The sequence below is a fragment of the Narcine bancroftii genome, chromosome 9, assembly GCF_036971445.1.
Source record: "Narcine bancroftii isolate sNarBan1 chromosome 9, sNarBan1.hap1, whole genome shotgun sequence".
In the NCBI taxonomy this organism is placed as follows: Eukaryota; Metazoa; Chordata; class Chondrichthyes; order Torpediniformes; family Narcinidae; genus Narcine; species Narcine bancroftii.
In genome coordinates this window covers 1,030,125-1,044,404 of record NC_091477.1, presented here as the reverse complement: position 1 = coordinate 1,044,404, position 14,280 = coordinate 1,030,125, and the positions used below count along the sequence as shown (strand labels likewise).

Sequence of the window (14,280 nt, the reverse complement as noted above, 5' to 3'; positions counted from 1 at the left end):
TTCGATAACAGCATCAGATAGGGCTCATGATAACAAGTCTGGGCTCAGCTGTGGAAGTTTCTTCCTGCAAGGGAGAGCTTCAGTCAATGTTAACCATGCGATGCAGGCATAGCTGGGGAAGGGGGCGGTGACAGGCGGATGGCAAACGGTAGTACAGGAGGCAAAGGCAAGAGGGTGGGGGTGGCACAGGGAGGAACTAAAGGGGATAGAGGGTGGGGGCAACAGAGGGGGTGTGTGTGTGTGTGTGTGCCAGTGGGTGTATGTGTGTGCAAACATGTGAGCGTGCAAGCATACATGTGAACGTGCATGTGAGCATGCGGGTGTGTGAGCGAGTGTGAACGTGCAAGCATGGGTGTGTGTGAGAGCATGTGCATAAGTGTATGCGAGCGTGTGTGTAAGCGTATGTGAGTGTGCGAGCGTGTGTGTAAGTATACTTATGTGTGCACACATACCACAGACTCACTGACAATAGCACCCAGGTGAGCAGCAGACAGTGATTCCTGACCACACCCCCCCCCCCCCCCCCCCCCCCACCCCCGGTAACGTCCACACTGAGACTCATCCTCCTCCTTGCAGACAAGGGCACGAGATGGAGAGTGACAGTGGTGAAGAGGAGATGGCTGGGCCCCAGAATCTCTACACCATCCTCCTGGTGATCCTGATCTTCTTCATCACAGGGCTGCTGGGCATCCTGCTGTGTCACATCCTGCAGGAGAAGGGTTACCGCTGCCGCACCTCCCAACAGCTGGATGTGGAGCAGAACACACCGGCTGCTACCACTGACGGTCAGTGTCCATCCATCAGATCAACGCACTAAATGTAGTGGTTATACCAGACCACCGTGCACTGAATCCAACTGTTCCAGCCGCCACCACCAGGCTCTGTAGGCTAGGGTCCTCAATGAACAGATTCCTGTGGGCAGGGAATAGTCTGCCTGATTATTTTTTTCTACAAGTGCACAACCGTCCACTTTCCAACATTGTATTTCATTTGCCCCTTCTTCTTGTCTGTCTAAAACCTTCTACAGCCTCCCTGTTCCCTCTACACGACCTGCTCCTCCACCTCACTTCATATAATCTGCAGACTTGGCCACAAAGCCCTTCCTTCATTCCATCATCTAAATAATTGATATACAGCATAAAAAGAAGTGGCCCCAACACCTGTGAACACCCCCACAAGGATACGATCTCTACTCCCATCTTGTTGAGCAGCCTCGTGTAAGGCACTCACTTTATTTCTTATGCTGTGTGCATTTAAATACCCTGCAGTGTACAGGTAGGCTGCTGCATTCCTGACAAGTCAAAGGCAGTCTGAAAATTCAAACTCACAACATCCACTGCATCTCCCTTCTCCAGCCGACTGGTCAGCCCCTCAGAGAATTCCAATCAGTTTATCAAGCAAGATTTTCCCTAAAGGAAACCACACTGGCTTTGGCCTGTCCTGTCATGTGCCTCCACATTCTCCATAATCTCATCCTCGACAAGTAACTCCAACATCTTCCGAGCCTCTGACCTCAGGCTAACCTTGTCTGCCCTCTCTTTTGTTTTCATATCCTTCATCAACCACAGTTGTAACATTTTTCTATTTGACTATTTCCTCTTTTTCAGTCTGTGTTTATCCTGCACCTTCTCCATTTCTGGCAGGAACTCCACCCGTTGCTGCTCTGCTGCCTTCCCAACTTGTGTCCCTTCCAGCCTCCTCTGGCTAGTTCTTCTCTCATGCTCTTTCCCTCACTGAAATATCGACACGTCTGACTTTAGTTAAATCTCAAATTGAACAATCATATTGTGATCATTGCCTTTATTCTCAGCTCAATAGTCAACCTCTGGGGCATTACACAGTACCCAGTCCAGTCCATCGATCCCCTCGTGGGCTCATCAATGAGCTGCTCTAAAAAAGCCATCTTGTGGGCTTCTACAAATTCTCTCCCTTGAGATCCAGTCCCAGCCTGGTTTTCCCAATCTATTTGCATGTTAAAGTCCCCCATGACTAAACATTGCCCTTCCGACACACCTTTTCTATTTGTTGCTTACATCCTGGCTACCATTTGGAGATCTGGATATAATTGCCCCCAGTGTCTTTTTACCATTGTCATGTCTGAACACAACCCACAATGATTCTGTGTCTTCTGATCCTATGTCACCTTTCTAATGATGTAATGTTGTTCCTTACTAACAGAGCCATTCCACCACCTCTCCTTCCACCTCAATTCCCAATGACATCCATCCTGAGGCATGACCCCATGACTACCATAATCTCATACCTGCCAATGTGTAACTGTACTGCAAGGTCACTCACTTTATTTCTTATGCTGTGTGCATTTAAATACCCTGCAGTGTACAGGTAGGCTGCTGCATTCCTGATAAGTCATCTGTTGAGCAATGCCCTGGGACAGTCAAGATGCAATGGAAATGAGTGAATATGTCTGAAACTCCGTGATACTTTTCTTTGCAGACGTTCAAGAATCAAACCAGGATACAGTTGGACAGATTGTCCAGTGCATCTTAGACAACAAAGGTAAGCTGACTTGCAGGATAGGGTCAGGTCTCTGGTGTAAAGCTGCCTCCATCACGGACAGGCGCAACACTGGTTCGATACCCTCCTGCACCAGGAGACTGGTCTAGAAGGACTGAGTCCATGGCATCCAGGACAAGGGGTATTCAGATGGATAATAATCTGTGTACTCAATATCACCTCATTTCTGAAAGGTATTTTTCTACTTTAATACTTTATGGAATGAGTCTGAACCCCACTGGCCTTTAAATTGTATTTTAAATTCAGAGATTTAAAGTCTACAAATAAAAACTCCACTAAAAACACAACACTGGAGAAACTCAACAATGAACTTTATACAGCAAAGATAAAGATACATAATCAACGTTTTGGGGTTTCTCTTTACTGCATAGATCAGACATCTGATGAAGGGCTCAAGCCTGAAACGTTGGTTCTGTGTTGAGACTGTCTGACTTGCTGTGTTTTCACCTGAACCACGGGTCTACAGACTTTCCTGTTTGGCTCACTGCTATAGGAGGCTGGCCATCATCTTGTTGAATGGTGGAGATTGTCCCACCCAATATTTCACTCTCTTCCACTAACTCACAACATCAGCACATGGCCCTCACTGTGCGGACAGATGCAAGGTATGAAACTCACCCACAACATATTTTTTTTCTTCAAACTTTATTTAAAAGATAACAGAAACATAACATACAATACAGAAATAGTCAAAGAAAATTTTTCATTAATACCCATCCCCCCCTCTCACCCCTACCCCTTAAAGGGAGCAAAAAAAGATTATATATATTAAAAAATTATAAATGTTAACAGCATTTCAAAATATATCTAAATGCATATATTTCAAATACGGAGTCCACTTACTAACAAAAAAAGAATAATTATCATGTTAAGTATAAGTAATTTTTTTCCATAACAACACATACTTTCAATTCATTATGCCAATGTACTATATTAATCTCAGTATCATCTTTCCAAGTACTAGCAACACATTTACAAGCTACTGATAACACCAAACATACAAAAGCAATTTGAATTTTATCCAATCCCATTCCCCTTAACAAATATAAATTTCCCAACAAGAAAATCGTTGGATCTAACGGTAGTGTAAAATTATATAATTTCTCCAAAATTACTTTAATTCCTTGCCAAAATGATTGAACTTTAACACAAGTCCATACAGCATGTAAAAAAATTCCAATATATAAACCACATCTAAAACAAGAATCTGAATTACTAAACCCATATTTTTTTTAATTTTTCTGGGGTCAAATATAATTGATGTAAAAAATTATAATTAACCATTCCATATCGAACATTAGTCAATTTAATTACTCTGTCTTGACACATATTCGCCCAATCTTCTTCAGAGAAAATAAATACCAAATCACTCTCCCATTTAAGTTTAGATTTCTCCCAATCTGGTTTATCCATACTATCTTGTAACAATTCATACATCACTGAAATGTAACCCTTTTTCAGTATAGAGGAAATCAAATATTCAAATCTCGACAAAATAGGTAAAATCATCTCTCTACTATAATTATCTTTTATCAAAGCCCTAAGTTGATAATACGCAAACAAGGAATTTACAGGTATATCAAACCTTTCAATTGGTTAAAAGAAAGAAATTTCCCCTTTACACAACAATCTTGTATTGTCTTTATACCGTTAGAATCCCAAATCTTTAAATGATTATTAAACATTGGAAAAGGAATAAGCTGATTGTTATTCATTGGAGTTAAAATAGATAATTTACCTTTCAACCCTAACACCCTTTTTTTTAAAACCAAATCTTTAATAAATGCTTCAATATTGGCATATCATATTGCTGTAACAAATTCAAATTCCAATGAAATATAAATTCATGTATTTCAACCCGAGGAATACATCCCATCTCCACTTTAGCCCAGCTAGGAGGCTGATCCAAGTCCATCAATCTACTAATAAACTTCAACTGGGCCACTTCATAATAATTTTGAAAATGTGGTAGTTGTAGTCATTCCAATGAATACTTCCATGTAAGTCTATGCTATGCCATTCGAGCTAATCTACCTCTCCATAAAAACTCCTGCACTGCTTTATTCAAATCTTGAAAAAAGCCCTTAGAAAGTAAACAATGTAGGGTCTGAAATAAATATTGAATTCAAGGAAAAATATTCATTTTAATACAATTAACCAATCAAAGATAATGGAAGATCTTTCCACTTAATCAAATCTGCTTTAATCCGTCTTAATATAGGTACATAATTTAATTGATATAATAATTGATAATTCATACTCATAAACACACCTAAATATTTAATTTTACTTGTCCACTTTAATTTTGTAATTGTTTTAAATTCAGAATAATCTCCCACTCCCACTGGTAAAATTTCACTTTTATCCCAATTAACTTTATATCCCGATAATTCTCCAAATTTCAACAAACACTCTTGCAATTGTTTCAAAGACCGTTCCGGTTCCATCAAATATACCAACATATTATCTGCAAACAAATTAATTTTATATTCTTCATTCTTAATCCTCATCGCTCTAATTTCATCATTTTGTCTAATAACCTGAGCCAATGGTTCAATAACCAACGCAAATAGGGCTGGTGACAATGGGCAGCCCTGTCAAGTTGAACGAGACAACTTAAATGGTAAAGAAATCTGTCCATTTGTCTCCACCCTAGCAATTGGGTTCGTATATAAAGTCTTAACCCAACCAATAAAAAAAAGGGCCAAATTTAAATTTCTCTAACATTTTAAATAAAAAATCCTACTCAACCCTATCAAAAGCTTTTTCTGCATCTAATGCAACCACCATAGGAAGGTTAGGTTGCTTTCGATATGCGTTGACCAAAGTAATTAATTAAAATATATTGTCTGATGCATTTCTATTCTTAATAAAACCTGTTTGATCAATATGTACCAATTTTGGCAAATATTTAGCAAGTCTATTAGCTAATACTTACATTATAATTCACATTTAATAAAGAAATAGGTCAATACAAAGACACTTTTAATGGATCTCTATCTTTTTTTGGAATGACAGTTATTAAGGCTCTGGACCATGATTCTGGTAACTTCTGATCTTCAGTAACTTGATTCAACACTTCTCCAAATTGATTAGAAAAATCATCATAAAAACATTTATAAAATTCCACAGGGAATCCACCATCCCCTGGGGACTTTCTGTGTGGCATTTCCTGAATAGATTCCTTAATTTCAAAATCCGTAAATGGAGATTCCAATTCCTGAACATCATTTCCATCTAATACCTTTAATTTAGATAAGTAAGAATCAATAGAACCATTATTCGGTTTCCCTCAGAAGTATATAATTTCTGATAAAATGAATAAAACTAGTCATTAATTTCATGAGGCTTATAAGTTATTATTAAATTCTTCTCAACATAATTAATAGTCTGAGACACCTGCTCAGGTTTCAATTGCCAGGCAAGTACCTTATGAGCTCTTGCCCCCAACTCAAAATAATGTTGTTTAGATTGATAAAGTGCTGAAACTGATAAGTTTGTAAAGTATTATAATGCAATTTCAACCTCTCTAATGCAACTTTTTAAAAATCTTCTGTTACTCCTTTCTGAAAATCCTTCTCTAACTCAGCAATCTTATTTTCTAACTCTAAACGTTCTGCCATATATTGTTTCTCAACTTTCATGGAATAACTAATGATCTGCCCTCTCAAATAAGCTTTTAAAGCATCCCATATTACAAAATGACTATCCACAGAATTAACATTTTCAGTCAAAAATCAAGAAATCTGCTCTTTAACAAAAGTAACAAACTCTGGTTTCTTCAATATTACATTAAACCTCCATCTAAACGACGAATGTACTACCTCCGAACTTTTGCAAGAAAAAAGTAATAATGAATGATCTGATAAAACTCTACTTTTATATTCAGCTCATAATACTCTACCTTGTAAGTGTGCTGATACCAAAAATTAATCAATTCTAGAAAACGAGTCATGTTGTGAAGAATAAAAAGAAAAATCTTTCTCTGTAGGGTTAACTTTTCTCCAAATATCCACAAAATTTAAATCTTTAATTAACACATTAATTTGTGTTGCCATCTTTGATTCCTTATAATCTTTGGATTTCTATCCAATAAAGGGTCGAGAACACAGTTAAAATCACCACCAACTAAAACATTTTCATTAGTTTGAGTTAAAAATAAAATAGCTTCTGAAATAAACCACTCATCGTCTATATTAGGAGCATAAAGATTCAGCAAAGTCCAAGATTCAGCAAATATTTTACAGTTCACTCTTAATAATACCCCTCTGAAGATTCCAATTCAAATGGTAAATTTTTATGAATCAAAATCGCTACTCTTCTTGCCTTAGAATTAAAAGAAGAAAAAACATGACCAACCCAATCCCTTTTCAATTTCAAATGTTCTTTCTCAGTCAAATGTGTTTCTTGTATCAATTTTCATTTTTTTTATATAAGCCAATATTCTCTTTCTCTTAATTGGATTATTTAACCCCTGCACATTAAAAGTTGCAAAATTCAATTGAGACATCTTTTTAAACTACTAATATATTTACACACTATAAAATAATGCTCCACTCTACAATTCTTTCAAAGATTCCACTTCCACTTTTTGAGATTCACCTTCTTGAACTGCAAGTTCCTCCTCCTGGATGAGTTCCAATAAGGTAAGTTCCTCTTCTTCCTCAGTCATTGTATGTCCTTTGACTGAGCGACTGCGAGTCTGGTCACCCGACGCCGGCACCCCGACTTCTTCGGGCTCCCCCACAGCACCGACTTTCTCCAACAATTCTTGGGCCCGCGATGCCGCACGCAGGCCAGGTAAGGCCATTGGGCGTGCAGAGGTGTCCTCCGATGCTACCCTGCGCACCACCAGGCCACGTGTGGATCTTATCAGCCATGCCACCCAGGCACACGGCTTCACGTGAACGCGGGTCAGCAATGGCCGAACTCACCGATATGCTGGCGCCATCTTGTGGATGCAGGATCGGCGCCAGAGTCAAACCCGAATGGGCTGGAGTCCTCTGAGGCTTGGAGACTCCCAGCAATGACTCCATGGATTCAGCTATGCAGGTACGCCTCAATTCTTCTGCACTTTTATATGGTAGTTTTTTCTGAAGCTGAGGTTTAAACTTTTTCACATTGGATGCCATCATAGAGCACTGTTATTTAAATAACTGTAAATCTTATTTTTAATCACTTTTATACTATTGAAAAACTGGGTATTTAATGATCCAGCTGGGGAGAGGTGGAACACACATCTTCCTTCTACGCCATCTTGCCACGCCCCCCCCACCCACACTTTGGCTTGGCTTCGCGGACAAAGATTATGAAGGGGTATGTCCACGTCTGCGGCAGGCTCGTTGGTGACTGACAAGTCCAATGCGGGACAGGCAGGCACGGTTACAGCGGTTGCAAGGGAAAATTGGTTGGTTGGGGTTGGGTGTTGGGTTTTTCCTCCTTTGTCTTTTGTCAGTGAGGTGGGCTCTGCGGTCTTCTTCAAACGAGGTTGCTGCCCGCCGAACTGTGAGGTGCCAAGATGCACGGTTGGAGGCGATATCAGGTGGTCAATGTGGCAGGCACCAAGAGCTTTCTTTAAGCAGTCCTTGTACCTCTTCTTTGGTGCAGCTCTGTCTCGGTGGCCAGTGGAGAGCTCACCATATAACACGATCTTGGGAAGGCGATGGTCCTCCATTCTGGAGACGTGACTCACCCAGCGCAGTTGGGTCTTCAGCAGCATGGATTCGATGCTTGCGGACTCTGCCAGCTCGTGTACTTCAATGTTGGTGATGAAGTAATTCCAATGAATGTTGAGGATGGAGCGGAGACGGCGCTGATGGAAGCCGGTAGAGGACCCATGATTCAGAGCCGAACAGGAGCGTGGGTATGACAACAGCTCTGTACACGCTGATCTTTGTGTGTTTCTTCAGGTGGTTGTTTTTCCAGACTCTTTTGTGTAGTCTTCCAAAGGCACTATTTGCCTTGGCGAGTCTGTTGTCTATCTCTTTGTCAATCCTTGCATCAGATGAAATGGTGCAGCCGAGGTAGGTAAACTGGTTGACCGTTTTGAGTTCTGTGTGCCCGATGGAGATGTGGGGGAGCTGGTCGTCATGGTGGGGAGCTGGCTGATGGAGGACCTGTTTTCTTCAGGCTGACTTCCAGGCCAAACATTTTGGCAGTTTCCGCAAGCTGGCTGATGGAGGACCTGCTTTCTTCAGGCTGACTTCCAGGCCAAACATTTTGGCAGTTTCCGCAAAACAGGACGTCATGCGCTGGAGAGCTGGCTCTGAATGGGCAACTCAGGTTGTTGTTGGCTCTTTCTGCTCTATTAAGCTCTGATGTCTGACAAAACCTCCTTCTCCCCTTATCCTTATACTTGTGCATATTCTCAGCCAGTCCAAAAGGAACCATATTCCTATTGTTCTGCCTGACAGGAATTAAACTAACATTCAACCCTCATGTGTGTGTAAAACAGGAAAGTCTGCAGACACCATGGTTGAAATAACCACACAAAGCTGGAGAAACTCAGCAGGTCAAACCGTGTCCTTTATACAACAAAGGTAAAAATACAGAACCAACGATTCGAGTTTGAGCCCTTCATAAAGGTACCAATGTTCAGGGTCATTCACTCCCTGGGGAACACTGATCACCCAACTTGGAGGTCAGTGATGGCAACCTGCTGGAGTGGTCTCCAGAGATTTTCCTAGAAATGTTCTCCAGGTTCTGCTCTAGGAATTGGGGAGATTGACGTGTAGTTGGGGTCATTTGGGGGTAGTTGAGGGGGTCGGGGGGTAGTTGGGGAGGGGGTTGGGGTGTAGTTGGGAGGATTGTTGGGGTGTAGTTGTGGTGATGTTCTCTCTCTGCTGCTCACCAGCTAATGCAGAGGCACTGAAGGAGATGTTGAAGGAACACGAAGAGATGCAACCCCTATCACACAGGTAAGAAGGTCGGCTTCACTGCACACCAAGCATTCCCAGCACTCGCAGCGACATGCATGCACACACACACAGTGCTGCAGTGACTCCACAGGACAGGCAGCGTCCCAGGAAACGTCGATGGACCTGACTTGCTCAAATCCCTGGGCATTTGTGTGTTTCTGCAGTTTCCAGCATCTTTTAAAAATCCAGCCACTCCAGGTTCTATCTCAATGCAGATATCACTCCTACGCCATGGTCGCCTCTGAGAGTTTGTCTGTCCTTGGGTGTATGACCTCGGGAGAATCTGATGGGACGATGTTCACTCTGTCTGACCCCAGGAGTGTGTGAGGGGATGGTGCAGAGGGAGGGAGTGAGTGTATGAGGGGATGGTGCAGAGGGAGGGAGTGAGTGTATGAGGAGACGGTGCGGAGGGAGGGAGTGAGTGTATGAGGGGACGGTGCGGAGGGAGTGAGTGTATGAGGGGACAGTGCAGAGGGAGGGAGTGAGTGTGTGAGGGGACGGGGCGGAGGGAGGGAGTGCGTGTGTGTGAGGGGATGGTGCGGAAGGAGCTTCACTCTATGTCTAATGCTTCATCCTGCTCCTGACTAAAGTCCTGAATTTAAATAAAGGGAATTATGATGGTATGAGACGGGAGTTGAGTAAGATTGATTGGGTGGTGTTTAAGGGGGGGGGGTTGACAGTGGATAGACGATGGAAAGCATTCACAGATCTAATGGAAGAATTGCAGAAATAGTTTATACCGGTTTGGCATAAAAATAAACCAAAAAAGGTGACTCAACCGTGGATAACAAGGGAAATTAGAGACAGCATTAGGTCCAAAGAGAGAGCATATCAATTGGCCAAAAAAAGTACCAAATCCAAAGACTGGGAACAGTTCAAGATGCAGCAAAGGAGGACAAAGGGATTAATCAAGAGAGCAAAAATAAATTACGAAAGTAAGCTTGCGGCAAACATAAAAACCAACTGCAAAAGCTTTTATAAATATGTCAAGAGGAAAAGATTGGTGAAATCAAGAGTAGGTCCCTTGCAGTCGGAATCAGGGGAATATATAATGGGGAATAAGGAAATGGCAGATCAATTAAATTCTTACTTTAGTTCTGTTTTCACAAGAGAGGATACAAATAACCTCCCAAGGATGTTGGGAAACATAGAGACTAATGCAAGGGAGGAGCTGAAAGAAATCAGTATCTCTAAGGACATGGTCTTGGGGAAATTTAAGGGATTGAAGGCCGATAAATCCCAAGGGCCTGATAATCTACATCCTAGGGTGCTTAAAGAAGTGGACATTCAGATAGCAGATGCTTTAAGAATTATTTTCCAGAACTCGATAGACTCAGGATCAGTACCCATGGATTGGAGGGTAGCTAATGTTACCCCACTATTTGAAAAGGGGGGTAAAGGAAAAGCGGGGAATTATAGGCCAGTGAGCCTTACATCAGTAGTGGGCAAAATGATGGAATCCATTATTAAGAATGAAATAGCGGAGCATATGACTAGCAGAGAAGGGATCGGACGGAGTCAACATGGATTTACAAAAGGTAAATCGTGCTTGACAAATCTATTGGAATTCTTTGAGATGGTGACAGGTAAAATAGATGGGGGAGAGCCAGTGGATGTGGTGTACCTGGATTTCCAAAAGGCCTTCGATAAGGTCCCATATAAATGACTGGCATGCAAAATCAAGGCTCATGGGATTGGGGGCAAGGTATTGATGTGGATTGAGAACTGGCTGGCAGATAGAATACAGAGAGTTGGGATAAACTGCTCATTTTCTGAGTGGCAGGCAGTGACCAGTGGGATGCCACAGGGATCTGTACTGGGACCCCAACTGTTCACAATTTACATTAATGATCTAGATGAGGGGATTGGATGTAATATCTCCAAATTTGCAGACGACACTAAGCTAGGAGGGGTTGTGTGCACTGAAGAGGGGATCAGGAAGCTCCAGTGTGATTTGGATAAATTGGGGGACTGGGCAGATACATGGCAAATGCACTACAATGTCGATAAATGTGAGGTTATCCACTTTGGTAATACAAACCGGAGGGCAGATTACTATTTGAATGGCAAATTTTTCTATTTGAATAGATTGGGACATGGGGAAGTGCAGAGAGACCTAGGGGTTCTTGTGCACCAGTCTCTGAAGGTGAGCATGCAGGTACAGCAGGCGGTTAAAAAGGAAAATGGTATGTTGGCCTTCATATCAAGAGGGATTGAGTATAGGAACAAGGATACCTTACTGCAGCTGTACAGGGCCTTGGTGAGACCCCACCTGGAGTATTGTGTGCAGTTTTGGTCACCTTATCTAAGGAAGGATGTTCTTGCAATGGAGGGAGTGCAGAGGCGATTCACCAGGCTGATACCTGGAATGGCAAGAATGACTGATGAGGAAAGATTGCGCAAATTGGGATTGTACTCGCTGGAGTTTAGAAGATTGAGAGGGGATCTCATAGAGACATATAAAATTCTGGCAGGACTGGACAGAATGGACGCGGAAGGGATGTTTCCATTGGTGGGGGAGTCCAGAACCTGGGGCCATGGTTCGAGGATAATAGGCAAACCATTTAGGACCGAGATGAGGAAGAATTTCTTTACCCAGAGGGAGGTGAATCTGTGGAATTCATTGCCACAGAGGGCAGTAGAGGCGGGACGGGGTACTGAACTTTAAGATCAGCCATGATCTCATTGAATGGCGGAGCAGGCTCGAAGGGCCGAATGACCTATTCCTGCTCCTATCTTCTATGTTTTATTTGCAGCCCCATCTTCCCTGAGAAGATTGCAAGGCTGCCTCTCTCCCAGCCTCACCATCACACCGTGCACTCAGGGCTGGTTCGGGAGAACCACTCGGTGTGTCTGCACTGCAGTCAGCGGAAGAAGGGAGCTGCGGATCAGACCCACCTCCAGCCACGGGGGGCTGAAGGCTGTGGACCAAAGATGGAAGTCACTGTCTTCTCTGTGGGCAGGTAGTTGTCTGTTCCTCATCACTGGCAGTGAGTAGTACTGGGTCGACAGAAGAAATAACAAGACCATTCAGTCCATCAAGCTGTTTCACTGAGAACTGGATCACCTTTCCCCTTCACAGCTCATCTGCTGGCCTCACTGGTGGAGCTGGGTCTCTGTGTGGCTCCCTCACCAGGGTGGTGGGGGTGGGGCAGTTGGGTAGCTCCCTCACTGAGCAGGGGGTGGAGAGCTCCCTCACTGAATGGGAATTATGGAGAGCTCCCTCACTGTGAGACAGGTTCCAGGGAGCTCCCTCACTGTGTAAGACTGCAGTTTCTCCCCCAGGTTCCGGGTCACCCACATGGATCGGGGACGAGCTGCAGATGAGCAGAACTCCATCCCCACGGACCAGCCGAGTGGCGGCACCCACTCGGAGGGGCCGGTGACCGGGGAGGGGCAGCAGGTGGCGGCCGCTGAGTGACAAGCCCGGGCGACCCAGGTGGTGAGTCCTGTAGGGTACAGCGGAGGGTTTGTGGTTCCAGCTATGCCTTACAGTCCCTGCCCTCCTACCTCACTACCCCTTATCCTCTCCTCCACCTCCTCCCCACCCCTCCTTCACATCCTCTCTCCCCACCTACCCCCCCCCTCCTCACAGCCCATCCCCTCCTCGCCTCCCGTACGCTAGACCCCCCTTCACTCTGTGCCATAGGCCACTCTCCCTTTTGCCACCACCACCACCCCCCATCCCAAGCCAGGCCTGCGGTCCTGTCCTTGTTCACTCTGCGTGGGATGGAATTACCCCCACCGGCTACTGCCGGCCTCACCGACCATCCCCCTCGCAATGCCAATGCCCGCAAACCCCATGGAACTTGGTGTCTCAGCGCTGGTACTCAGCCCCCTCCCCCCGCCCTTGCTTCACCCTCCATCCTCCCCGTGTCGCTCTACGCCCAGACAGAGCTAGAGAGAGGACCCGGTCAGGCCCTCTCTGTGAAGCTCACGCCGGGACTTTCCCGGCCGACACGACGGTAACAACCCTGCAATCCGTACACAGGCTAACGGGGGAGAACGACTGTCATTTCGCCAGGACCATGTGTCCAGGAGTTTACGCCCCTGTCCAATGATGTTTCCAGGATCATCCAGAGATGTGAAATGTGTCATGCTGGGCAGGCAAATCAGCCGGAGACGCCAGGAGTTCCCCTCCCCCGGTCCGGGAGACATGAAGGGAACGATGTGCACCTGCTGTTGACTCACGTTCACCTCCCCCCACACAGCTGCCGAAGTGAAACGGAATAAAGAGGCTGAATAAATCCGGAATTAAAGTTCTGATACGCGGCTCAAGTTTTATTGTCCGATTGTACGTGAACAACCCGACTAAACAGCGTTCTCCAGTGGGGTGGGAGGAGGGGGAGGGAGCAGCCGAGGGTTTGGGCCATTCACACCTCGGACAGGTCTCCGCTGCCCGTTCTCCCGGTGCGCGTTTCACAGTGGGGGGGGGGGGGGGGGGGTGATTATGTTGAGGGGTTCCTCCCTCCTGGCTCCGGCTGGACTGCGGGAAATTGGGAAGAAACCAAACCACCGTCACGACCTCATCAGCGATCCCTGGCTGGTCACCCTCACTCACCACGGGCCCGGAGACCGGTAAATCGCTGCCCCATCCCCCACCCCCATCACTGTCCCTCTACCCCTTCCATCTGAAAGCCAAAATGTGCTCGGGGGCCGTGGTCTTCCATTCTTGTGCCTCCTTTGAGGAGCCAAATGGCCTCCCTGGTCAGGACTCCGTTGAACCGATCACCCTTGAGCCATGCTTACCAGCCGTGGCCTGATCCTCTTGCTGTGCAACACCCTCTGGGTCCGAGCCAAGAGGCGGAGGGGAGAAGGGAGGAGATCC

General features: G+C 44.8%; 2 protein-coding genes across 5 annotated transcripts in view; one reads left to right on the top strand and one right to left on the bottom strand.

The window, feature by feature from the left end:
* Positions 1 to 13,718, top strand: part of LOC138743107 (RELT-like protein 2) — a 22,258-nt gene extending 8,540 nt beyond the window's left edge. For 2 of the 4 annotated variants that reach the window (XM_069897947.1, XM_069897949.1), the window contains exons 2-7: positions 577 to 785; positions 2,455 to 2,517; positions 9,389 to 9,452; positions 12,209 to 12,415; positions 12,738 to 12,894; positions 13,444 to 13,718. In XM_069897947.1, coding sequence (XP_069754048.1) covers positions 577 to 785; positions 2,455 to 2,517; positions 9,389 to 9,452; positions 12,209 to 12,415; positions 12,738 to 12,873 — 679 coding nt within the window. In that variant the 3' untranslated portion in view covers positions 12,874 to 12,894; positions 13,444 to 13,718. The remainder of the gene's footprint in view (positions 1 to 576; positions 786 to 2,454; positions 2,518 to 9,388; positions 9,453 to 12,208; positions 12,416 to 12,737; positions 12,895 to 13,443) is intronic. The other 2 variants (XM_069897948.1, XM_069897951.1) reach the window with 2 other exon arrangements.
* LOC138742956 (F-BAR and double SH3 domains protein 1-like) overlaps positions 13,707 to 14,280 on the bottom strand; it is an 85,576-nt gene continuing 85,002 nt past the window's right edge. The window contains exon 23 of the mRNA XM_069897829.1: positions 13,707 to 14,280. Coding sequence (XP_069753930.1) covers positions 14,161 to 14,280 — 120 coding nt within the window. The 3' untranslated portion in view covers positions 13,707 to 14,160.